Source organism: Xiphophorus maculatus, chromosome 21, assembly GCF_002775205.1.
Source record: "Xiphophorus maculatus strain JP 163 A chromosome 21, X_maculatus-5.0-male, whole genome shotgun sequence".
NCBI lineage: Eukaryota > Metazoa > Chordata > Actinopteri > Cyprinodontiformes > Poeciliidae > Xiphophorus > Xiphophorus maculatus.
Window position 1 is genome coordinate 25,343,812 of NC_036463.1, and position 25,865 is coordinate 25,369,676.

At 39.4% G+C, this 25,865-nt stretch overlaps 2 protein-coding genes and 1 long non-coding RNA gene across 19 annotated transcripts in view; all 3 read right to left on the reverse strand.

Annotated features, from left to right (window-relative positions):
* Positions 1-21,758, reverse strand: part of nebl (nebulette) — a 54,082-nt gene extending 32,324 nt beyond the window's left edge. For 7 of the 12 annotated variants that reach the window (XM_023326123.1, XM_023326125.1, XM_023326124.1 and 4 more), the window contains exons 1-5: positions 1,947-2,026; positions 1,504-1,572; positions 590-691; positions 409-519; positions 51-161 (exon numbers count right to left, since the gene is read on the reverse strand). In XM_023326123.1, coding sequence (XP_023181891.1) covers positions 51-161; positions 409-519; positions 590-664 — 297 coding nt within the window. In that variant the 5' untranslated portion in view covers positions 665-691; positions 1,504-1,572; positions 1,947-2,026. Of the gene's footprint in view, positions 1-50; positions 162-408; positions 520-589; positions 692-1,237; positions 1,402-1,503; positions 1,573-1,946; positions 2,029-4,369; positions 4,478-7,854; positions 7,940-18,895; positions 18,991-21,437 lie in introns of those variants that run through there. The other 5 variants (XM_023326130.1, XM_023326131.1, XM_023326119.1 and 2 more) reach the window with 4 other exon arrangements.
* On the reverse strand, positions 2,031-4,278 carry LOC111606211. The gene is made up of 3 exons (XR_002751960.1): positions 3,941-4,278; positions 2,478-3,358; positions 2,031-2,157 (listed from the first exon to the last, which is right to left on the reverse strand). It is a non-coding gene; the product is annotated as an uncharacterized LOC111606211 (long non-coding RNA).
* Positions 21,759-21,828: 70 nt separating the features above from the next.
* LOC106700111 (NACHT, LRR and PYD domains-containing protein 3-like) overlaps positions 21,829-25,865 on the reverse strand; it is a 43,064-nt gene continuing 39,027 nt past the window's right edge. For 4 of the 6 annotated variants that reach the window (XM_023326149.1, XM_023326151.1, XM_023326150.1 and 1 more), the window contains 2 exons: positions 24,482-24,631; positions 21,829-23,603 (listed from right to left, as the gene is read on the reverse strand). In XM_023326149.1, the coding sequence (XP_023181917.1) occupies positions 23,597-23,603; positions 24,482-24,631 (157 nt within the window). In that variant the 3' untranslated portion in view covers positions 21,829-23,596. Of the gene's footprint in view, positions 23,604-24,477; positions 24,632-25,865 lie in introns of those variants that run through there. The other 2 variants (XM_023326152.1, XM_023326153.1) reach the window with 2 other exon arrangements.

Sequence of the window (25,865 nt, forward strand, 5' to 3'; positions counted from 1 at the left end):
TAAATACAAACATTTGACCCAATCTGGAGCAGAACCAGAACCAGTCGGACCTCGCTCTGCATCTCCGTCAGCTCTCTCACAAACTGGGTCTCTGTGGTTTCAGGCAGCAGAGAGTAAAGAGAGGAAGAAATCTCCGTCTTCACATTCCCTTTATACTTGATCTAAAAACAAATAAAATAAAAATTATTCCTCCAATAAAACCAACAAACTGATTATTCCTTCAGGTATCGATCAGCTGACTGATTAAAGGTTAACAGCTGCAGCTTTAGATTCTGCAGAAGCTCAATAAATGATATTTTATGTGATTGAAGCAGTGATGATTTGATTATCTGGTTATCTGGTTACTGGTTTTTTTGATTATTTAGTTATCTGGTTACTGGTGACTCTGGTCTAGTGAAGACGTTGGACCTCGCTCTGCAGCTCTGAAGCTTCCTTGGCGCGCTGCGTCTCTGGAGTCTCAGGCAGGACGGAGTACAGAGACAGATTCGCCTCCTTCTTCCCGTCCTCCTTGTACTTGGACTGGAGACAGAGAGCGTCAGGCTAACAGGAAGCAGACCAGGTCATGTGACCTTCAGTGGCGAGTTCAGACCTCAGAGATCACAGCGCTGATGTTCCTGGAGTGGATGAGTTCGGCTCCAGGGACAAACAGACTCTGACCCTTCATCTTCTCAAAGTCCTCCTTATACCGGACCTGCAGCACAGCAGAGCTAGCGTTAGCATTAGCGTTAGCATTAGCACACAAACCTGCAGCTAGACAAGATAAAAATAATCATTTATTATTATTAGTCTGATTATTTCCACTGGAAGCCAAAGCCAAACTGAACACTGTTATAGAATATATATAACATAACAACCGCTGCAACACTGACTGCTACTGGAGATCCATATAGACTCTTAGAAGAGTTACAACATTTAATTTCCTTTTTAAATAATAAATAAAGTAGATTTTAGTCAAAGACAGTTTAAACTTGACGTGGATGTTTAGTTTAGTCTGGAAATACAGAAACAGCAGAAACGTTTTCAAAAGGCAGATTTTCTCCTCCAGCTGATTTTCTGACGGAAAACGAACAAATCTTTGAAATAGCTGTCGTTTCCATGGAAACAGACTTATTTTGGGGTCGAGTGTCCTTCAGGGTGGCTGTTAGCATCAGAGCCAGAAGATCCAGATATCAGATTGATCCAGTAGAGAAAAGAGAAAAGAGGAGGAGCAGAAACGGCCTATTTAAAGCAGGCTGACCTCACATCTTTATCTGCTGAGTTTGAATCAACAGCAGCTCCTCCCACATCCTGCGTCTCCATTCAGCCGAGCTCATCTCTCTTACCATCCTAACCGAACCAAAACCGGGTCACCAGAACCTCCTGACCAGAACCCGGGTCACCAGAACCGCCCCATAACAAACCCTGGAATAGAAGCTAAATCAAGGCATTGCAAAGGCCTAGTCAAAGTCTGCCAGTGCTGTGCTGGGCCCCTCAGAACCAGCAGGATAAACGTTGTGAACTCACATCACTGAGGATCAAACTGCATCTGCGGTTAAACTCTGGATCCGGCAGCGGCGGCTTCACGTCTGCAGCCTGGAGGACCAGGAGGAGAAACACATGAAGAAGAAACTGGACAAACACATGAAGAAGAAACTGCAGCGTCTGACTGACGATGACATCATCAGGAAGCTGATGATGTCATCCTTTCACTCAGGAAACCCTGAATGAAAGGATGAACTCAGAGCCTGGAACAGGAAGGTGGATCAGATGGCCAGACATGTTCAGGAGAACCGAACCGCTGGAGGTTCTGCTGCTCTCAGAGGTTCTGATTAAATTCTTCTCCAGTTTTAACTTTAATGGATCATTTTTACAAAATCAACATATTTAAAGAAAATTTACACATTTTACTCAAACGTTTATTAAAACGTTAAATTTAAAAGTCATGAAGCTGCAGATCAGATTCTCACCTCAGATTCCCAAAGTCCCAAATGTTTCACTGTTTTTGTCTCGTCTTCCTCCTCTCTTCCTCTTCATCCTCCTCCTCTTCCTCTTCATCCTCCATCTTCTCCTTCGTCTCCTGATGAAACTCTTCTTTCTCTCCCTCCACTGTTTGCAGTTTTTCCTTCCCTCCGCCTGAAGCTGAAGCAGTCGAGTCGTTTTCTGCCTCCATTCTGGTTTCTGAGGAAAATCATCAGTTTATTACAAATATGTTTATTTTTCTGTTTTTTCTAAACACAATAAAAACTTAACCTTCGGTTCGGTGATGAAGAGGAGAACACTGCTGGTTCTATACAGATTATATTTGATGTTCAGCTCTTAGAACAACATGAAGTTTAATGAATAAAAACTGAAATATTTCTGCTGTTAAGATTTTCAAGGTCACAGTTTGACCTTGTTGGCCTCCATGTTGATTCCCATCAGGGATCATTTTCCTCTAATATTTCTCTATTATCTGTAAAATCTCTTCCATCTGAACTGAATCTTGTTCCTGAACTCACCTTTGACCTCTGGCTGTCCCTCCATGTCCAGCAGAGTCTTCCTCACCTCCAGCCTTCCTCTTTTCTTCAGGAAACGATTTAAAGTCCCGACGTTTCCTCTGAGTTTTTCTGGATTCAAACCTCTGCAGATTCGTCACGTCTCACCTTGAAGAAATGGATTCTTGGTTTTGATATTTAAAAACCTTCCAGGATGTTGATTCACCTCTAACTTCTCCTGACTGAGCCTGAACGCCTCGTTACGAACCGCCTGATGGTTCAACGCCGGTTTGTCTTATCACCGCTGGATTCCACATTTAGCCCAACACTTCAGAGCTTATCTGGACCAGACCTTCATCTCAAACACTCACAGTGTGTGTGTGTGTGTGTGTAGGGTGTGTGTGTGTGTAGGGGTGTGTGTGTGTGTAGGGTGTGTGTGTGTGTAGGGGTGTGTGTGTGTGTAGGGGTGTGTGTGTGTGTAGGGGTGTGTGTGTGTGGTATGAAGTGCTGAAGGTTGAGCTCATACGGTGGGAGGAATGTAACAAACTGTCCCTGCAGTGAGATTTGACCTGATAACTGAATAAAACTAGTTTAGTTTAGTAAATAATAAAACTGTTAATGTTTGATTTTGTTCGCCTGAAGTTAGAATGAAGAAAATCTAAGTTAAACTAAACCTGAGAACTTGTTTAAATGTGACATTATTTCTCTCATTAAATGTTTTCCATCAGAGGAACATGAAGCCATCATGTCTGAGACAGACGGAGAGACTGAGGATTTATTTCTGCTCCACCTCGGGGATCAGAGCGACTCCAGCAGGTATCCTGGCAGCGGTACCGACCCGTCAGATGGTTCTGGTAAACATGAAGGTGTGACCAGAACCAGACGACCATCTGCTGCAGGAAAAGCTAAAAACAGAAAACAGAGAACTGAGATTCTTCTCAGTTCACATCCACAGAGAGATGAAAAATATATTTAACAGGATTTAGAGTTTAATACGACTCCATGAAAACAGTTTTAGTTTTAGGTGGGCAGTGATGTCATCACTCGCTCAGGTAATAAGAAAAATGTAAAACTGAGATATTTATGAAATGAGCTGCAGAGGAATAAAATGTTCATGATGGCAGATCGGAAGAATTTCCTGCTTTTATTGTTTTCTACATAAAAATAATGTTTTCTCATTTTATCCTTCACTTTTTATTCTTTATTGCAAAACATCAGGCAACATTTTCTAAAAAGCTTCAGCAAATATGATAGAAAACAAGAAAATAAAACTGCTGTTAAGCAGATTAGCTGAGAATATCTAAAAAATTAATAAAAATATCCAGCAGGATTAACATAAACCTTTACAAACATCTGAGTTTTATTGTTTTGGTTTATTTATATTAATATTCATATTTTATTTTGTCTGATGTTTAAATAAAAATCAGCTTTTTGTCATGTTTGATACAGAGCGATGTGTGTGAAATAAATGTAAATCAGAAACATACTTCACCAGGACGTCGTCATCTGGACTGACGAGTGGAGCATCTGTCTGCATAAACACTCTTTGTCTCAAAACAAGAAAAATCACACAGATCCGTTTGATTCGGTAAAAAACTTTTCTGTTTGACTTCAGGAGACAAAAACATTATTTCAGTCTGAAAATCAAATTTCAGTCACAAATTGCTGAAAAAGTCTGAATATTAAAATCTGACAGTTTGTTGATCAGAAACATTAAAGACTGAAGCAGGAAGCAAGTAGATCATAGAGAGAGCTCACTGACCGAAACACACCGCCGCCGAACACACACACACACACACACACACACACACACACACACACACACCCCCACACACACACACACACACACACACACACACACACACACACACACACACACACACCCACACCCTGCGGACAGGAATGGGTCTCCATACGTTACTGATTTGCTCCTGAGTCCGTCTGAGTCTCTGCATCTCTGGAGTGTCGGTCATCATGCTGACCCCGCGACCTTTACTCTCCTCAAAGTCCTTCTTATATTTCACCTGCAGAGAGAAAAACACACACAGCTCTGATTGAAAGTTCAGTTTTTGTTTCTCTGAGCTGAAAACATCAGATTTTAAATCCAGGATCTAAAAAACATTCAGTGAGAAGAAAATCGGCTCCTGGTGTGAAAATATGATGATGATGATGATGATGTTTTATTTTGACAGTCTGGCGTCCATGGTGCTTCGACCTCAACTAGTGCAGGTGCAATTTGGAGGTGTGTGTGCTTGGCGTTTCCTTTAAGTCACAAGCAGAACCAGTGCAGAACCAGTTGGGATGAGAAGGACGAAGGTTTGTTTCTACAGATCAGATCCTTTTGGTTCAGCAAACAGAGAAAATAAAAGCAAAGTGTAGGAGGAGGAACTGGAGCGCTGCCAGCCTGGCGGTGAGAGGAGGCTGTTACCTTCATCAGGCCTGGTTTCTATTCCTGATGACCAGCCCACACACACACACACACACACACACACACACACACACACACACACACACACACACACACACACACACACACACACACACACACACACACACTCACTGCCGACCCACTCCACTGACCCGCTGGGCTTAAAAAGCCTTTTCAACGTTTTAAACGTTTCATGGTCGATAATCCTGGAGTTTCACTGTAAAAACTTTAAACTCAGTTAAAAAAAGGTTTTTGTTTTATCTGGACTAAACAGTTTATTTCTGTCGTTCTTCTGCATGCAGATGATTTATAGAACCACGATCCTCTGAAGATCAACAACAGAGAAAATAACAAAACATGTTTATTTCTGTTTGATTAAATTACTGATTTTAAAGATAATTACCATAAATGCCCATTAATTCCTAGAATGATAAACTTTGAATATTTTCCAAATTCCACTCTTTACCTTTGAATGGGTAGTTTCAGAAAATGTATCAATTTATCCCCCAATTAATATCTTATGAAAACCTAATAATCAGAATAAAAACCAGGTTTATTGTGTTTATAGTCCAAATATAGAAGCTAATTTTCCTGAACTATTAGCTGCTTTACCTCCAGTCAGGTCAGAATCTGGTTTCATTTCCTCTCAATGAAAACATTTTACATGAAGAAGAGAAAATATGACAGAATTGAGTGAATATTTATTTACAGTGTTTAAACAGAGGAAGTTGAATTAGTGGAAATAATATTAATGTCTAATAGAGAAACAGTCAGAAGTAAGAGTTTCTCTGTGAAGGTAAATATCTGAACCATTTGTGTCCAGGATGTGTGGGGTCTGCAGATATGTTAGCCGCCCTTTTCTTGACCTTTGACCTATAAAAGTCAAAGGTCAGTCGGTAGAGGTGCCCAGACGTTTGCTTCTAGAAAACCTTCAGCTGATCAATACGATGTTGGTTCTGGTCCGTTTTTAAAACCGTCAACGTTCTGACAGACGGCTGATGTCACAGTGAATCTTTCACTCTGTGAGAAGGAACCTGAAAGAACCTGCAGCAGAACAGAATCGGAGAACATGAGAACATCCTGTGAGCTACAGATTAAACCTGTCAGGATGTTCTGATCGTCTGGGTCAGGATTCTAACTGCAGCGAAGCATCAAACCGTTTCCATTAACCCTTCATGGTTCAGTAGAACCTCAGCAGATGATTCACGGTCCAGTTAAAGCACAGAGACGGCTAACGCTCCGTTAACGCTCCGTTAACGCTCCGTTAACGCTCCGCTGACCTTCAGGTTCTCCTTCAGGGGAAACGTAACGTCCATCGGTCACCAGTAACGGCCCATTAAGACCAGCAGCAGACTGGGACCAGGCCGTAAACTAAACCCAGAGCTGCTGAACAGAACCAGGTTTGCTGAACAGAACCAGGTTTGCTGAACAGAACCAGGTTTGCTGAACAGAACCAGGTTTGCTGAACAGAACCTCTGCTGGTTCAGGCTGTAAATGAATCTGATGTTTAAACTGAATCTGTTTCAGGTTTTCATTCACATCTACAGAAATAATCTGGATTCTGAAGCGATGAATCACAAACATCATCGGGTCACATGATCATGTGACATCATGGCTCAGAAGTGGGTCGCTGCTGAACAGACGTGTGTTTTCACACACACATCAGGCGTGTTTGGCTCCTCCAGGAGAGACGCTGTAATGTGAAGAGACAGAATAAAGACGTTCTGACGCAGCTGAGCAGGACGGGTCAGAGAGACCGGACCTCCACCGAGATCACAGCAAAGAACTGCAACATGTTTAGAACCAGAACCAGAACAGATTTATAATACTTCATACTGTAACTGGGTTTAGAGGGAAAAAGCAGCTCAGCTTTCTGTTTTCTCAGGATCAGATATCAGAAGCAACTGCTGCTGCTCAACAATCTGGGAAGGATTTTTAGCTCATCTCCAAATCAACTCAAGTATTTTTCTTTCTGCAGAAATAAAAATATTCCCAACATCTCAGACAAGAGAGCTGAGAGAAATTTGTTGTTCGGTTTCCTAAATTGTTGCATTTTTGTTCTGAATTTTCTAAATTCTTTATTTCCATGTTTTGTTTTGCTGTTTGAATCAAAGTGTCCTGGCGCTCAGCGTGTCCTGCTCAGACTGCTGAGTGGACATCTGTCCCTCTGTGTCAGCCTGCTGGCTGATGACGGCATATGGCCGCCGCGTCGCTCAGTGACTCAGAGCGGCGCGGCGCCCCCTGAGGAGGCCTGGGGAACGGCAGCCGGTTCTGATCCAGGATGGAACTCAACAGGAATTTAACCTGAATCAGAACTGAACTGATTCAGGTTAAACCTCAGGCAGAACCGAACCCGGTTCACCAGCTGGACGGTTTCATTCACATGAATCAGATCAATAAAAACATTTTCAATAGAAATGTTTAAATATTTGGTTGGGGCTCCTTTAGCCTGAGTTACTGATCCGTTTCCTCCTGATTTCTAAATGAAACGGTTTTATGTTTTGTTTCATGTTCATCTTTAAAGCAGTTCATCCATTCATAGTTGATGAATGGATGAATTTAGCTGTAAATTTGTGATCCTGTTGTGTTGGCCTAGTTTACACAGCTTGATGGAGAAAAGTTGGGAAATCGTTACTGAAATCGTTACCATGGTTACAGTTTCCTGCTGTAGGGAATCTGAGTTGGATTTAATCTGTTATTCATAACTTTAATATTAAATGTGAGAAAACAGAGCAGAAGGAAAACACTGAACTGCAGCGTTGATGGGAAAAGGGCCCCACAAAGAAAACATAAAAATATAAAAATATTAAATTACAAGTTAAAGTCATGATAATATGAGACTAAAGTCGTAATATTATGGTTTTATTCTCATATTTTTATTTATTTTATTTTCTTAGCGCGGTCCTAATATTCGTAACCTGCTGACTGAGTGATGAGTGGCGCCCCCCGCAGGGCGGAGGGGGATCTGCTCACCTGGCTCTGCAGCTCGCTCTGCTGCCGCAGCCGCAGATTCTCCGGCGTGTCGGTGACGATGGTGAACGACGTCTTGGGGTAATGTCTGAAAAACACAGGAACAGGCTTAATCTGGTTTTAATCTGGTTTAATCTGGTTTAATCTGAATCAGCTGGTTTTAAATCTACCGCCAGACTGGAAACCAGAACAAACTTTATTATTGTTCTCAGAATAAAAATGATTCATATTTTCATTTTATAATCTCCTGTCTCGTCTTTTGATTGCAGACATCCTTAAAACAAATGTTCAGTTTGCTGATCAAAGCAACAGGAAGTGAAACGTCAGAGCCGTTTCCATGGTTGCAACAGAAGGAGAGAGAAAATCACCAAGACATGTGGAAGCGTCACTGGAAAGGTCAAAGGTCATTTTGTTATGATCTATAGGTGTTTGGATTTTTTTGTTTCATTTGATTTTTATTCATCAGAACTGAGAATATTGGAACATCAATAGAAAGAGTAAAAATAAATAAATAGATAAATAAAGTTAAATATTTGCTGCATTTGGGGAAAAAACAGATTTTGGTCGAATTTTTTCTGATCTGAATGTCGCCTTAAACTGGAAGCAGCTTTAGGAGCTGCACTGGTGATGATGGTCAGACTGGGAGCTGTGGGTTTTATCCTGAGGCGGCGTTCGCTCCATGTGAGCCGCTGAGTCATCATCATCATCATCATCACCATCATCGTCACCGTCGGTCCTGCTCTCCTCCCACTCACCGCAGCTTCAGGTCTTTTATTCTCATGTTTCCATTTAAACTGAAAGTTGTTTTATTTAAATGTTTCTTTGTTCGGTTCTGTTGGACTAAATCTCTTTTCATCCTTCCTCCACATTTCCAGGCTCTTCAGGCTGAGAGGCTGGAATCCATCTGAACCAGAAACTCTCCCTCTGCTGCATCAATAATAATAATAACCTCCTACATTAACGCATTAATCATAACATCAGAGCCGCCCAGAACCAAGCAGGTCCATGTTTAAGGTTCTGTTTGGTACATAAAGAAAAACAGAAACAAACCCAATCAGAGGTCAAAAAATTAGAAAGGAAAAATTTAGATTTATATGAAAAAAAATATTATTTCTGTCACTAATTCAACAAATGTTTCATATTTCCCTTTAAACAGAGAAACAGAGAATTTTGTGATTTTTGTTTTATTAACAACTAAACATGAGAGACAGAATAAAAAAACATAAATAAATAATCCAAACAATAATAATTGACTTTTAAATGATTAATAACCGTTTTATTACATGAATCTAGAGTAACTGTTAAAGTTTCAGCTTCAGAAACACTGGACCAGTTAACAGCCTGACTCTGTTAACTGGTTTCACTGGTAAAATCAGCAGCAGCAGCTTGTTCAGATTTCTGGGTGGCAAAGAGGAGAAAATGATTTTATCTCATTTACTGAAGAGTTTGAAATATTAATCTGCTGTTTCTGTGTTTCTGTCTCAACACAATAAAAACAGAATCCAGGAAAAACCCACAAACTGCATCCTTTAGGTTTCACTTCGCCTGCTCCCGTTGCCATGACAACCGCGGACGCTTTGTTCATCGGATGTGAGCAGAAAACTTTAGCAAAAAGACGGCAGATCTTTTTATTCTGTGAGAAAAAAAATGGTGTAAAAATAAAAAAAGTTCATAGATTTAAATTTGATGACAAGAAAACAGATTTAACATTCTTGGTACGTTTAGAGTAAATCTTTGTGGGAATTCAATGCTGATATTGTGGCAATAAACTAAAAACTGTTGAAAATCTGAATTTGTTTTTGGATCTTCAGTTAGAAAGAACAGACAAAGTTACTGAAACGAAACCTTCTGGCCCCGAGCCGCAGGTTGTGAACCCCTGGTTCCTAATAAATCACTGAACCAAACAACAACTCTTGATTTTCCTTCTGCGAGTCAAACAAACTGGAGGGATTATTTTTTGTTGCTCTGATTAATTTCAAACGGCGTCAGGAAGCAGATTTATTTCTATTTCTGAAACAGCAGCAGCGTTTCTTAACCAGCTGAGCTGTCAGCGTCTTTAATGTCTTAATTCATTTATTAATCTGCAGAATAATCCTTTCAGTCTCAGCTCCTGTGGACGAGCGCCTGCTGTGGGTCAAGAGAAAAGAGAAACTTTAATTAGGCCGCGGCCCTCATGATGCCGGCAGGCGGCGAAGTGAAGGTGATTACAGGAAGGAAGTTTGTCCTGCAGAGCAGAGATAAAGTTTCAGAAAAACTGAAACCAGAGGAAACAGTTTCCTTTACGGCTCCTTCATCTACGAAACGAGCTAATTATACCAACACACACACACACACACGCACACACACACACCACACACACACACACTCGCTGTCCTTTAGCTGGTTTCCCTCAGACACTTCCTGCCTTTCAGTCGGTTTGTCATGGATTCATATTTAGATCCTTTTTGTCTCTGATGTTGGTGACATTTTCCAAACTGCTGCAGCTTCCAGACTGACGCAGTCAGAGGTCCAGACGCAGCAGCTTGACCCAAACAATGAAAACAACCTTTTCTGCTCCATTTACTGATTTAATGACATCATAATGAGTCGGTTCAATTTCCTTCACCTCTGATAACAGAGTTTATGATTTAATAAGCATCAAAGTTACAGTTCAGGTGGAAAAGATTCATTTATTGTTTAAAAATAGCCGATCACAGATGAATCTTCTGATTGTTCCTGTTTTTAAAGTTTAAACCTCTGCAGCTCAACAAGAGAAAACAAGATTAAAATATGAAGGTTCAATAAAAAACATCAACACAAAATTAGAACCACGTTTGTTTCCAGTTCAGCAGGAATCAGATTTCATTTTTAACCCCAAACTGATGAGAAACATCAGGTTCTAGATACCACAGATCTAGATTATCCAGATCTAGATAACACAGATCTAGATAACAGAGATCTAGATAACACAGATCTAGATTATCCAGATCTAGATAACACAGATCTAGATTATCCAGATCTAGATTATCCAGACCTAGATTATCCAGATCTAGATTATCCAGACCTAGATTATCCAGTTCTAGATACCACAGATCTAGATTATCCAGTTCTAGATACCACAGATCTAGATTATCCAGATCTAGATACCACAGATCTAGATTATCCAGATCTAGATAACACAGATCTAGATTATCCAGACCTAGATAACACAGATGTAGATTATCCAGATGTAGATAACACAGATCTAGATAACACAGATGTAGATAACACAGATGTAGATAACACAGATCTAAACCTCTTCTGATGGTGCAGAATCCAGATGGAGAGAATAAAAAACCAGACAGAAGAAAAACAGCAGAGAATCAAAGATTAAAGATGAAAAACTTCACAATAAAAAAGAGGAAACAGATTTTATTTTTAGATGTTAGAAAAAAGGGAAGAGACAAAGAAAAGTCTGAATGTGACTCAAATAAAGAAAATAGATCAGAGAAAACTGAAGCAGGAGCGCAGTGGAACAGCGGGCAGAGAGCGAGACCCAGACAGCCGTCACAGGTTCAATCCCGACCTGATGACCTTTGCCTCATGTTTTCTCCTCTCTCTCATTTCCTGACAATCTACTGTAAGATAAAGACAAAAAAACCTTGAAAATAAAGAAAAATCAAACTTTCAAACTGTAAAGAGAAACTATCAGTTTTAAATCAACCAAAATCCGACCAATCAGGATGGTTCACAGCCAGTCACAGCCAATCAGATCGCTCCTCTCTGTCTTCACTCATTCATGCAGAAAAATCTCAGCTGCCTCCAAAAGCAGCTCATCTCTCTGCTGCTCCTGATTTCTCACGCTGCTGATCGACCCGCTGCGGCACACACACACACATACACACACACACACACACACACACACACACACACACACACACACACACACACACACACACACACACACACACACACACACACACACACACACACACACACACCCACACCCCTACACCCCATCTGAGTCAGTGTAGAGAGGATTACATAACTCTTGGTCCTTCACATGGTTCCAGTTTCTCTCAGGCTGATTTATTCCTCTTTGATCATCTGCTTCCACATTTTCTCTGTCTGGGATTCAGCCTGATAAGGAGCAGCTGCAGCAGCTGCTTCACCTGCTGCAGCTGCTGCAGCTCTCTGCTGTTCACAAGATGCTTCACGTTAAACAACCTTAAAGGGATCTGACCAGAAAAAGACACTTTAACAAAGTGAAAATGTGCAAATTAAATTAGAGGAACATTATAACTTTGATTTGTTTTTTTTTTAATCAAAGTTTTCACTTCATAACTTTATGTTAGAAAAGAAGTTCAGTTTCTCTAAACTGATTGTAGTTAATAAGAACTGAAACTGTTTTAAACCATAAATATTTTAGGACTGAAGCTCTAACAGTTATTATTTTAATTTTTAGTAAATCTTCTGTATATTTCTGTTATTTTCCTGCAGCCAAACTGTTTCCCCTCCATCACAAACAGAAACATTCAGATTTCTGGTTCTGGATCAGGATCAATAAATTTATAGAAAATCTGATGATTTATTTAATTTTTAAACGTTTTTACTGTTGTAACTCTTTAACATGCTTAAATATCCAATACTTAATGAAATGTAGTTTCATTCATAATGTTATTATCTGACTTCTTCTGCCTGTCATGGCCGCTCTGCTCTCTGACCCGGAGCGGTCAGTTGGACCTCTCAGGTCATCTGGCTCTGGTTCTGGTTCTGTTCCACATCCAGAACCATCTGGAACAAATTCACTGAGTTCCTTTAAATCCAGAATAATTTATGAATCAGAATAAATGGTCCAACATCTCTGATGTCTTAATGATTTGACTGACAAAATGTAATATCTGTTCTGCTTGTTGATTCTATTATGTGTTATTTTTTGTTTTTATGACATAAAACACTTTAAATTGCTGCATTAATATGTTGCACAAATAAAACTGATGTAATAAATTGCACGTGCAATCTTTAGAGATTTGCTGCAGCACAGCCAGTAATTGCAGCTGGATTTCTTTTGCACAAGCAGTTTAGCTCCTTATTTTCATCATTTAGACATCAGAGCCTGGAACAGGTGGAGCTTCATGGCACTCTGAGCTGAAGCTGATCGGACCTGAAGCTGATCGGACCTGAAGCTGGTCTGACCTGAAGCTGATCGGACCTGAAGCTGGTCGGACCTGAAGCTGATCTGACCTGAAGCTGGTCGGACCTGAAGCCGATCGGACCTGAAGCTGGTCTGACCTGAAGCTGATCGGACCTGAAGCTGGTCGGACCTGAAGCTGATCTGACCTGAAGCTGATCTGACCTGAAGCTGGTCGGACCTGAAGCTGGTCGGACCTGAAGCTGGTCGGACCTGAAGCCGATCGGACCTGAAGCTGGTCTGACCTGAAGCTGATCGGACCTGAAGCTGATCGGACCTGAAGCCGATCTGACCTGAAGCTGATCGGACCTGAAGCTGATCGGACCTGAAGCTGGTCGGACCTGAAGCTGGTCGGACCTGAAGCTGATCGGACCTGAAGCTGATCTTGTTCGTCTCTCTGTTCCTCAGAGAAGCAGCTGAGGTTCCTTTGACGTTCTGCTCCCACCAGCAGCAGAACTGGGTCATGTGGGCCGATCCGTTACATAACCATCGGCTCTCTTCAGGCTGGATGTGTAAAAGCTGAAACTTTATTTACCTTCATGTTCAGCAGCTCTTCAGTTACATAATCAGCTTTTATTGGAGCTCATTTGCATAAAGAAGTAATTCAGTACAACAGAACCTCAGGCAGCTCCATGTTTCTGATCAGAACCAAACAATCTGCTGCTTCCTGACCAACCTGACAGATTTAGAGGATAAAATCTGATTATTAACACGATGAGGGGAAACAGCTGACTGACCGTCTGGTTCATGGTGACAATTATCTGGGATAATAATTCAATAATTAATTCAAAGCTTTTTTACTTTTGATTTTTATGATTTTTATGTTTGATTTTCACATATTAAACAAATGAACACATAGTTAGTTTAGTCTATTATTAATATGCAGTTCAAGCCATTGATCAGAATCTCTATTCTTATTTCAGTAAAATTATCTGACAGTGTCAAAAAACATTTGATTTTAATTTGAATAATTTTATTTGGTTTCTTCATTATTTAGATTAAATAAATGAAACATTTTTTCTCTTTAAGCAACAAACATTCGTCTCCTGTTAAGTACGGTAGAGGTTCTGTGATGCTGTGGGCTTTCAGAACCTGGGAGGTAAGAAAGTACAAATACTTCAATACTTAAGTACTTTTCCAAGTATCTGTATTTCACTTTAGGATTTATTTTGAGTGTATTTTTTACTTTTACTGGCTACATTTGAAAACAAATATCTGGACTTTTTACTCCTGTTGCTTCTATAAATATATATAAATATCTATAAATCATATAAATCATATAAATATCTATGATGACGTGACAAAAAGGTTGAGGGAAACTATCTGCTGCTGCAAAACAGTTTATGAAATATAAAAACATCACCAGCAGAGTGAATTAGAGTTAATTTCAGTCTGTAACTAAATAATCACTTTTTATTTCTAAGCAACGTGAAGAAATCAAAACCCCTTTTTGTTGCTAAGTAACTGAATAATTAGATGAATAAATAGATAAATAAGTAACTGAATAATTAGATGAATAAATAGATAAATAAGTTACTGAATAATTAGCCATATGAGCTCAACAAAAGACATAATTATAGTTTTTAATCTGATCTTCAGGTTCTTCAGCCTTCAGATTAATAGGTTATTATATTCATACGTCCTGATCGTTCATGAGCTTCTTTAGAAATGTGACTCTAGACGCTAACATTAGCATTAGCGGCTACATGTTTAGCACTGAGATGTTATTCATTGACCGACTGACTCCTTTTAGCACAATAGTCGTGTTTTCCAGCATCTTTAGAAATTAAAACTGAAACCAGAGGCTTCATCTTCCGTCGCTGCTGTTAGCTCCTGTCGCTTGTGCATCGGATTTATCAGAGTACCAGATGCAAATACAAAGGTTCCGCTCCTGGCCTTCTGTATGCAAAAAAATAAAAATAAAGTTGACTAACTGCACAAAAATGTTTTGAATCTGTGCAATGAATGAATAAAGTTAAAATGTTTGAGTCCTGAACCTTTCACTCTTACAGAGACTCACATTGAGCCTGGAGGGGCTGGAGGTTTGAATCATTAAGAGCTAAACTGTTTCTGTGTGGACAGACGTCTGGTCCTGCAGAGCTCCTCCAGGGCCACAGGGGGCGCCGTTCCCAGCAGATTAAACTTCAGCCCAGGACGTCCCTGAGCTTTTCCTGGTTGGATCGTTTTACTGTTAAACTGGTGAAGTCGTGTGTTAAAGTGTCTAAAGCTCTCATGTGCTTTTTAATCCCTCACATTATCTGCCCCCCCCAGACAGACGGGCTTTAAGGAGCACGAGACCACCAGCATCAAACCTCCCACAGTCTCACTCTCCTCTGATTGGCTAACAATGAGATCCAAAACCTTCCAGAACCCGAGTCTTGCTGCCAAAGAATATAATCTTTCAAAGAATTATTTATCTCTATCAGTAAAATTTACCCAAATCTAACCGAACACAGCGAGGCTCTGGGTCAGAAGAAATGGAGATAACAGGATGCTGCTGCTAGACGTTCGGCCTGTAGGGGGCGGTGTGCTGCTGAAACGTACAGTACAAGCACTGGTACTTATTAAGAGAAGAATATAATCATAATATTTAAAAAACGTGAAATAAAAGTCATATTTTGTCCATCAGGAGTTTCTGTTCTGCTCTTTAGATTCACTTAGGAAACTTTCAGAACAATTTTTAAATAGTTAGTTTGGAAATATTAAAGTTTTTACCTTCATTGTGCAACAACCGCAAAGGGGAAAACTTCCTGGAGTAATGTTCCCATGGCAACAAGAGAGAGGAGTTATTTCACAGGAAGTGATGAAATGGGCTAATTAAACTACTAACTAGAGCCTCAGTGATGGATCCTCAGAGGCAGAATCACTAGACAACATAATAAAAGTACCAACGAAGAAGAAAGAGCTCCCAGAGCAGCAACCAGAACCTGACCAGTCAGAACCACTGGGAGGCACAGAGGAGGATCTGTGATGCTGTGGTTGATTCTGGTGGGGAAACGAAACGGGTTTGTTCAAGGAAATCTTTTTTTTCTCAACATGTTTGTGAAGTTCATCACTTTATTAATTATTGATTAAACTGAAACATTACAGGTTTTATATTTAATATTTAGAGAAAAAAAGATAAAATATTAAAATGTTTTAGATTTAAAATGGATTTTTTTTCTGCCCTCATAATAAATTAAAGCAGATTTTTCCCCAAACTTGCCAATTAAAGTGAGACCAAACAACACTTAGTTCTGTTTGTGTGTTCTGACCCGTTTCAGCAGCTTTTACCAAACTGTTGCTGCTGCAGCCACAGATCAACAAAGAGCCAAGAAAAGCTGAGCCCAATCCGTCCTCCAGCTCTAAAATCAGGCAGCGCCGTGGCTCCACACGCTTTAATTACAGGACGCCGTGTCTCCTTCAGCACCGAGCTGCAAAAACAAAACCAGCAGAGGGGGGAGAAACCGCTGCAGGAATGCTGGGAAAACAATCCAACACAACAAACTAGCAACCAGCTAACTGCTGCTGCAGGAAGTTACAGGCTGCTAACTGACCCAGCTGCCTGGTCAGAAACATTTCAACAGTTTCAATCAGGATTTGGTGGAATCTGGATTCATTATAAATCATTTTTAATTGGTTATTATCTGTTGATATGTTTTCATTAACAAAACAAAACTCAAAGAAAACATTAAACTCAGCATCAGATTTTAGTGTGAGCTAACTGGCTAATGCGCTCATAGCTGAGCTAATTTCTTTGTTCAGAAATTTAGCATTTTCTTTAACTATGAAACAGAATTAGTTCCCCTGAAATTAATTTCTCCAGATAAATTCTGAATTTATTCTGAATTTAAGCTGTTTAATAAACTTTTAGTTGAATAAAATTTGACATTTGGGTGGAAGTTTTGATTAGTGACTTAAATATTTCTGAAGTAGTTAGATGTTCATATTCATGCTCTTATTTTGAAGGGTTGAAGTCTGTTTACACACAGATGTGGGAAAATATTTACCTTTTTCCCCATAAACAATGTTCTGCTTTTTACACGTTAAAATGATTTTAAAAACATGAAATCATTTCACAGGATCAGTTCATTTTGACATCATGAACATTTAATGTTAAACTTTATAGAAATTAATTTAATTTCAGGTGAAAATATTTGTTACATTGTCTGACAGGAGGGAGTTTAATGCAGCTGAAATGGATTCAGTTTTTATTTTAGCTTAATGCTGTCAGACAGGAGCAGCGGTTTGTCAAACTGAAGGCCTGCAGGCCAGATCCGGTACGCCGTGACGGTTTATATGGACAGCTGTGTCTAAATATAATCTGAGTCAAATCAAAGCAGCTTTTATTTCTATGCTGCCAAATTTCATCAATGTGAAAAAATGTTCAATATTTAATTTAACAAAATATTAATCGAACGCAGAGACAGATGTTTATTCATATTTTATTATAGAGACACTTATTAATATTTTAACAGTTTATTAATGCATTCTGCTCTTTGAGGTCATTCATGATTTTGAAACGGCTCAAAATGAAAAAGTTTTAAATCCTGGTTTAATAAAACGTAGAAATCTGCAGTGAGATCCGAGTATGAAATCAATATTTCATCTCATAATCTGTTATCAGATCTGTAGTTTAAATAAGTTTTAAACTTTTCAGCTCAGGTTGAACCGTAAATGTTTCATTATGACTGTTTGTTTGTGTCCAACCAGAAGAAAAGTCAGAACTGAGTTTTCAGTAAACTGGGGGGTAAAAATGTGGCCTGAGGGCCGTTTACGGCCCTTACAATAACTTTATGTGGCCCTCAGACTTTAGATCAATAACAGTAAAACTTCCAGCAGATAGAATAAATACAGATGAACATTTTTTATGTTTTTGATTAAGATGAGATTTTTTTTAGACTTAAACAGAAATGTTTAGAAAAACACAAAATATTTTCCTTGGATTTTAATATCATATTTAGTAAAATCAAGAACATCGATTACCTTGTAACTCAAACACTTTGGTAAAAAAAACTCACTGAACTTAAAACAGCAAAGAATTTAAAACAGGATTCTTTTCTTTGTTGCTGGAAAAATACAAATAAAAACTCCAGACTCAAAAAATTATGAAACTGTACAACTTAATATTTTTTAGGCAAACATCCAAAATCCTTAAAATGTTTCTTTAATTTCAGCTGGTTTCTTAAAACAACGTTTAGTTTAAAGCTGAGTTTGTAAAAAGCAAATATTCATTATTAAACGACAGTTTTGTCTCAGAGCCATAAGTTTGGACAGCAGTTATCTGAACTAAACGCTGTTTTAGTTCATTTACTGAAGGAAAACGTGAAACAAAGATTCTGTGTTCAACCAGCTTTTTAACCCAGAGGGGTCAGAGGTCATGGTCGCCTCTCAGCCATTAAAACCACTGTTTGAGATGTGATGTCAGCCTTGAACAAAGTCAGCTCTTGTTTCCATGTTTGGACTGAAATGATGTTTCCAGATTAGAGCAGAAGAATAAAACCGCTTCATGACCTCCTGATGTTCAGGAACCAGAAAAACCTGGAAAAACCTGGAAACTTTAAAAACTCCAGCAGAGCCGCTTTCTACAACCAACACAGATACCAGATCACCATGACAACCAGCTCACCATTACAAGCTAACAGAACCACAGGCCCCGCCCCCAGAACACCAGCTGTAAATCATCCAATCATCCGTCAAATGCCGCTGGAAGCTCCGCCCCCTTTCAGCTTCATCGTCTCTCCAGGTTTTCATGGTCCAATAAGCAGCAGAACCACTGAAACCAGCACTGCTAGAAAAACCTACAGGACTCAGATCATAAGAGCGGCTCAGCCAGCGGTGGGCGGAGCTTAGCAGTCAGGACGCATCAGCAGCAGCAGCCATGATGGATCCATCAGAGAAGGCGGCTCTACTCACGCGTTGCAGTACGGCTTCTTATCGTAGCCTTTGTAGTTCTTCATGTTCAGGGTCATCTTGCAGACTTCACAGTGGAAACATCCTTTATGCCAGTTCTGATGGAAAAACACAAACAGTCACATTATGTCTGGTTCTTATCAGCTCTGATCCAAAATCCTCCTGAACCAAAACCAGGCGAGTTCAAAGGTCAGATCCAGTCTTTCTGAGTCACATAGACTTTCTGCTGATAACTTAAAGTCCTGCTGATCAACATTTCTCAGGTTTTCTGAAGGTCAGACATGATTTGTTCACATTTATTCAGTTCAATGGATGAAAAATATCAAATTGATCTCAGTGTGACAGAAAACTGGATCTCTGGGTCTTTAGTAACTTTTTCACTTTGTCTCAGTAGAAACAGGAAAATCTGGATTCTTGCTGTTTTCTTCTCCACTTTTCTGGAACAAACAAGATCCTGAAATGTTTCAAAGTGTCGATATTCCAACATCCTGGAGCTCCGCTGGCGTCCTTCAGCTGGAAGCTGCAGCTCCGAGTCGTCAGACAGCAACCAAACCGTCTCCATGACAACCGGTCATTAATCTGCATCTACAGGAGGCTAACAGCTGCTAGCTTCTGTGATTTCTGGTGTTTTTAAAGTGTAAGTGTAGTTTCTGCAAACAGGAGTTCCTGATATAAACAGATTTGCTCAGACTGGAGCAGCAGCAGCTGCTCAGTCAGCTCTCAGCTCAGATCTTCCTCCATCTGCTCCGGATCAGGATTATTCAAATCCTTAGAAAGTGACTCAATTCTGTGTTGGAGATGTTAACACAGAGCTTTGACTGGTGGATTCATCCTCAGCTGACAGTCAGAGACAGAAACAAAAATGCCCAAAGTGATGAGAAAGTGAAGAAATGCTTTCATCAGATTATTTGTTGAGTTTCTCTTCTGGATGTTTTCTCTCCAAGCAGCCAAAGTTTCTGGAAGCTGTTAACGTCTCTCGGTCCAAACGTCTCCAGACTCCTGAACTTCTCCTCCAGGTTCTTCTCTTGGCTGCTCACTTTAAACCCTCACTGCTCCTGTTTCATGTTCCAAGCTCTGCTCTGCACATCATCCTGCTGATCAAATCATGTTCAAAAGCAACAAGAATCTCCCAAAGCGGGTCAGAACCTCCAGACATCAGCCGACACCAGAACTCTCCAGGTTGGACTTGGACATGTCTCTGGTTCTTCCAGTCATCAGTCGTCTCACTTCTCAGTGATTCAGCCAGACGTCTGACACTCTGACGGGATTCCTCTGCTTCTCCTGGACCGGTCCTACAGCCAGACGGGCCTGCAGAACGTTCTGGGTCTGTCAGTGGAACCTCCAGAGGAAAAGGTCCAGAAGGTTCTGATACCAGGAGACCTTGTTGGTTTCTCTGTGGTCCACTCTTCTTCTTCTGGTGTCAGCTTCAGGAGAGTTTTAAGAAACAAAATAACAAGTGATAAAAATCAGCCCCCAGTGGACATTAATGGAACTGCAGCTGCAGCACCAACACATTTCTCCTCCCACATAAATCACTTCAGCTGGAAATCAGTCAGAGCGCCGAGCATTTTAATAAACGGACAGATGAATTGTTTTCTGTTGGGGTTTGAAATGAGACGAAGCCTGAAGATTTTCTGACAGAAGGATCTCCATTCCTTCCTCAGCTGGTTTCTCTGCTGCCTCCTCTTTAAATCTCTGCCTCTAACAATCAATCATCTCAGAAAACTAGAGATTCATCTCCTCATTTCAGACACTGCTGGCTCCAAAACGCTCTGCCCAGTGAAACCATGCTGAACCACTTCAGACTGGTTTGTTGTGCTGGTCCCAGTAGGAACCATGAGATGTTTGTTGGTGGGAGGAATTGTTCGGAGCGGCGCCTACATGCTGCTGTGTCATCTGACGCCTCAGAACAGACAGAGAACACATGAAGCTGCTGAAGATCAATTAATAATTTAACATCATTATGCAAGAAGAAAAGTGTTGCACTGTAAAAACTCATTCAGAGTCTGTGATGTTTGGTAGAGTTTCTGCAGATTTCATAATAAATCAACACATTTAGTTACAAATTAATATTATTGCTCTTCATCACATATAAAAACTTTAATGATTTATATGAAATATAAAGTGATAAATGTGAACATTATTGTATCTTTTCCAAAATGGATAAATAATGGATGTTTATTTTGGGAATACTTTAAAAACCTGAGAGGAATAAACAGAAATATTTTAATTTGAAAAACAAAAATGCCAAATTTTCACATCTTACATCCACAAATACCAAGTTTTACAGTTTATTGCTGCTTTTTCCATATATTCATTTCAATTTGATTAATTTCGTTTAAGAAATTTGCTTTCAAACTCGAACATTTTCTTTAAATCTAAATGTATCAATCTATCTTATTATTGGTTGAAATTCTCCCTTCACATTTAGTTGTCTGTTAAAAATGATGAACTAAAATAAACTTTTAATGCTTTATAATCTAATTTACTGTTTCTAACAGGTTGTATGAAACCATTGTGATCCTCCAGAGTCTCCAGCTCCCACCTTGTCCAGGCAGCTGACTTTCTCCGTGGGATAGACGATCTTCCCGCAGCGGGCGCACGGCGGGTTCATCCTCCGGACCTCCTCTGGACTCTCCGGCCGATAAAAGTCCGTTTGTTCCGCAGAGACGGAAAGAGGAAAAGCGGCTCCAGCTGGAGTTGAAGCGTTTTTAAAGAAACAGCCGCTGAGAGAGAAGAGAGAGGAAGTGTGGCTGTTTCTCTGAGCGGAGCTCCGAGGCTGGATGCTGCTCACACTGAGCTCAGGAGTCAAGCTGGAGACAACCGAGACAACGGAAGGAAGCCGGGCCATGACCTTTCAAAGTAAGAGCGGAATTAAAGCCATTAAATGGAAGGAGGAAAAAACAAATTTACCAATGAATGAGTTGAATTAATATGTTTATTGTAAAAACAAATGATGTATCAAACCACACCTAAAAATATTTGTATTGATTTACAATTAATCAATTTCCTTGTTTTTTCCCAGTTAGACTTTTTGTTTTACTAATGACCAAGTTATGGATTTATAAAAAGCAAGACTTCAATGAAAGACTTTTAGTTAATGGTAAGTATTATAGTAAGTAATCAGCTCAATTAAAAACAAAAAAATGATCCAATAATAAAATGTAAGGTAAAGTGTTGGGACATTTCCTCTCAATAATAAATCAACCTGTTTTCTTCCTCTGTTCTGATTCTTTCTCTTTTTCTCTCAGCTGAATCACATGAACTTTGTGTTAATATTATATTATAAGTGAAGCTACGTTTGCAGCACAACAGTAACATGTCATTTAGTTAGTAACTTAAACTAACCTGGTTTCTGTTTCACAAAAGTAGGATTATGAAACCCAGGATCAGAGATCAGAGCAGGTTTGAAAAGCTCCATCAGTTCATCCTGGCTTTATCCGTTTCACAAAGACCAGGAAGTGCTGCTGTGTCTATACAGGTTTACATAATTCAGGTGAATGTGCATCAACAGATTTCTTCAGCAGATCAATGAGATCAATCACAGAATCACTGATGCTACTGTAGATAAATTGAGTTTATTTCACTCTAAACAAACATCTGGAGGATTATGAGGATTTGAATTTTTATCATATTCAATAAAAAAAACGATAAAACGATAGCGGCTCGATTAAATGTGTAATTACCCAAACATACATTTCTAAACCATTAATAATAAAAAAAAACATAATTATTATTGTCCTTTGTTCAAATAAAAAACTTTAAACTTATAAACAGTGGAAGTTAATATACTAGTGAATCTGACAGCAGATTAATTCATGTTACTATTTTCTGATCCACAACTTTTTATGTAAACATAACAAACATGAACATCAGATCAAGAATTAATATAATAACATTTGTAGTGTCTGGGAAGTATGTGGACAAAATGTTAACATGCACATTATTTATACTAATATCTTAGAAGATCCTTAATTAGTTTCAATTATAGTTAACTTCCTGTTTGAGTTCTGATGCTTTTGTTTTGAAGGGACAATTTATCATTTAACTATCAGCATAAAAGCAGCTTAATGCCAATCAAAAGACAGAAGATAAATTATAAAGGAGTTTAAAAATGTATCTTATTTGCAGCCACCAGGGAAGAGACAAAATGTATATTAATAATGTAAATAAGTATTTGTTCTAAATATTGTATTTGAAGTTAATTTACATTGTACATGTTATTTTCAGTTATATTAAAATTCATCAATAAAGTATGTTATAACTAATCGACTTGATTAAAATACCCGAGTTTCTTTAGTACCCTAAAAACTGCAATGGTCTATTAAAGGCCTTTCAAACTGAATTCAAATGAAGCAAACATGCAGCCTGGAAACGGCTGAACTGAAATATGTTTCATATTTCTGCTTCCAGGATGAAAATGAATCAGAGAAAAATGATAAACTTTAAAAACTGAATCAAGTTCAGATCAAAACTCCATGAAGCCTCTAAATGGAGATGAGTTACAATTTCATCTTCATCGATCCAAAGAGAAAATCAATATCAGATACAAAATGACAGACAGGAGGAAATAAACAGGAAGGAAATCATTCAGGTCAAAGGTCATCATGATCCAGTCAGAATCTCTTTAGACTCAAACTGCTGCAGCTTCAACCTCTGAGGATCAGCAGGAAACAGAGAAGATTCTCTTCTTTACAGAGAACATCAGATCCTGCAGAGAGAAGAAAGATGCAGAGATCAGATCAGTGAGTTTCCAGCAGCAGTCAGTGACGCAGCACATCCAGGAGAAAGAGCAGCAGGGCCTTCAGTCCTGTTCAGAGCAGCTTCCTTTCAGCTCTCATCTTAACGTGTTGCAGTAAACACACTGAGCTCCAAGCTCACACACCTACACACACTTTCAGCATCCAGTCTGCTTCCTCTGCAGGTTCCACTCAAGTCCACAGTGGAAACAAACTGCTGAGATTCCTGAAGGCTTCACTGCTGCTGCAACACTGGAGGATGGATTTGCTGCTGCTGCATTTAGACACAAACTGCTGCTGATCAACATCTCATCTGCTGCTGGAACATCAGCTGACTGAGCAACATGGAGGCTGTCCCTGAACACATCTGGATGAGACTGAGGACAGGAGGACACATGTCCAGATGTGAGGAGTGGACTTGAGCAGAAAGAGCAGCTGCTGACTAAATGAATGATGGTTTGTGAAATCAGAGCCAGTGGTTTCCAGGCTGCAGTCAGACTGATCTCAGAGCTGTGACCAACATCAACCTGATCACTTGTTTCCTGTTGAATGAGGACCACTGTCTCTAGACATGTTGGACGGCTGGACGCTGGAGTCCAGCTGGACTTCCTGGAGACATGGACACAGCAACAACACTCATCTTCACACCAACACAAACACAGGAACACAGCAAGCTGCTGCTCCTCTGATTGGCTGATTGCTGTTTCTGTGTCCAATCAGGAAGCCTGAACCATTCTCCTCCCACTGAGAAGCTGCGGCTTTACTGGGAACACTGGATCTTTGCTTTGAAGGGAACTGGTTTAGTTCAATATGCTGACAGCAGCTGGAATCACTGCAAACATTTACTTACTGAACATCTTTTACAAAACGCTTCAGCTGCTGAACATCAGAATCTTTCAGGTTGTTTCCTCTCAGGTCCAGTTGAGTCAGATGTTGGTTGGACTTCAGAGCTGAGACCAGAGAAGAACAGCTGATCTTTGACAAACTGCAGCTCCTCAACCTGAATAAAGAATAAAAGATGTGAGCTGAAGCCAACAGGATGCAGGTTAAAACTGAAATATGAACAAATTAATAATAAAAATGTAGAAAATTAATTTCACTGAATGTAAAAGTCCCAGAAACACGATGAACTGATGTTTAATATTTGATCCAGTAAAACTGGTTTATAGAGTCCAAACCAGCAGAACCAGAACATGTTATTATGACGTGTTGTTAGAATATTTCAGTCGGGCCTTCAGTGGTTCTGGTCGGGAATTAAAATGGACTTTAAGAACCAAAGTGTGACATTAGAGCTGTTAATGAATGCTGCAGTGATTTAATGGAAGCAGCTCATTTCCACAGTGACCTTTAACCTTCTATTGAGTGGAACTGACTGATTTATCTGGAGGATCAACAGCTGCAATAATTACACTTCACTCATTCATAAACACATGAACACATGAGAGAAAACAGAACTGACTTATTTATCTGAAGGATCAATAGCCCAGGTTGATTATAAATTCCTGCTTAAAACCAAATGTTGACTTTTGTCTATGTTTGAATTCTATCAATTTATTGTTATTTTGCTCTATTTATATTTACTTCATTCTGACTGACTGTATGATTATCTAATTATTTTAATCCAGGGCTGTTGTATTGTTTATCTCCTATTGATGGTTTTATTGGTTGATTATTGGATCATGTGACTGCTGCTTCATGTCTTCTTTGGTCCTGTGGCTGTTTAACGTTGTCTAGAAATAAAGCTGCTCTGCTATCAGCTGTCCCACCGTGCGTCCATCCAGCTCCTTCTGTCAACGTCACAACTTACTGCTACATCTGTCACAAACTCACAGGATTCCTGCTGCTTCACCTCAGACACTGGAAATTAGAAATAACCAAGGAAAGGGGAGGGAATACTCTGTTTACCTCACATTCATTGAGAGAGGTTATAAAGTATTTCCATAATATTTTTAGATAATTTACTTAAACTGATGCTGCTGTATTAAAATGAAACTGTTTCTGTTGGACTAAGCTCTAATATTTCAGTCCAGATTCATTTTAAATGTCAAACTGATTCCTGATGTTTCTACATCTGTTCATCTTTAAAGATTAATAAAGTTTGTGGTTTTATCAGTGATGGATTGATTATTTATGATCAGAAGGTCAGACATGTGGATGAACATCATTATTTAGTGAATTAAGCCTCAGTCTGTCTTGGACATAATGACATTTCATCAAATTTTATATCTGATTGT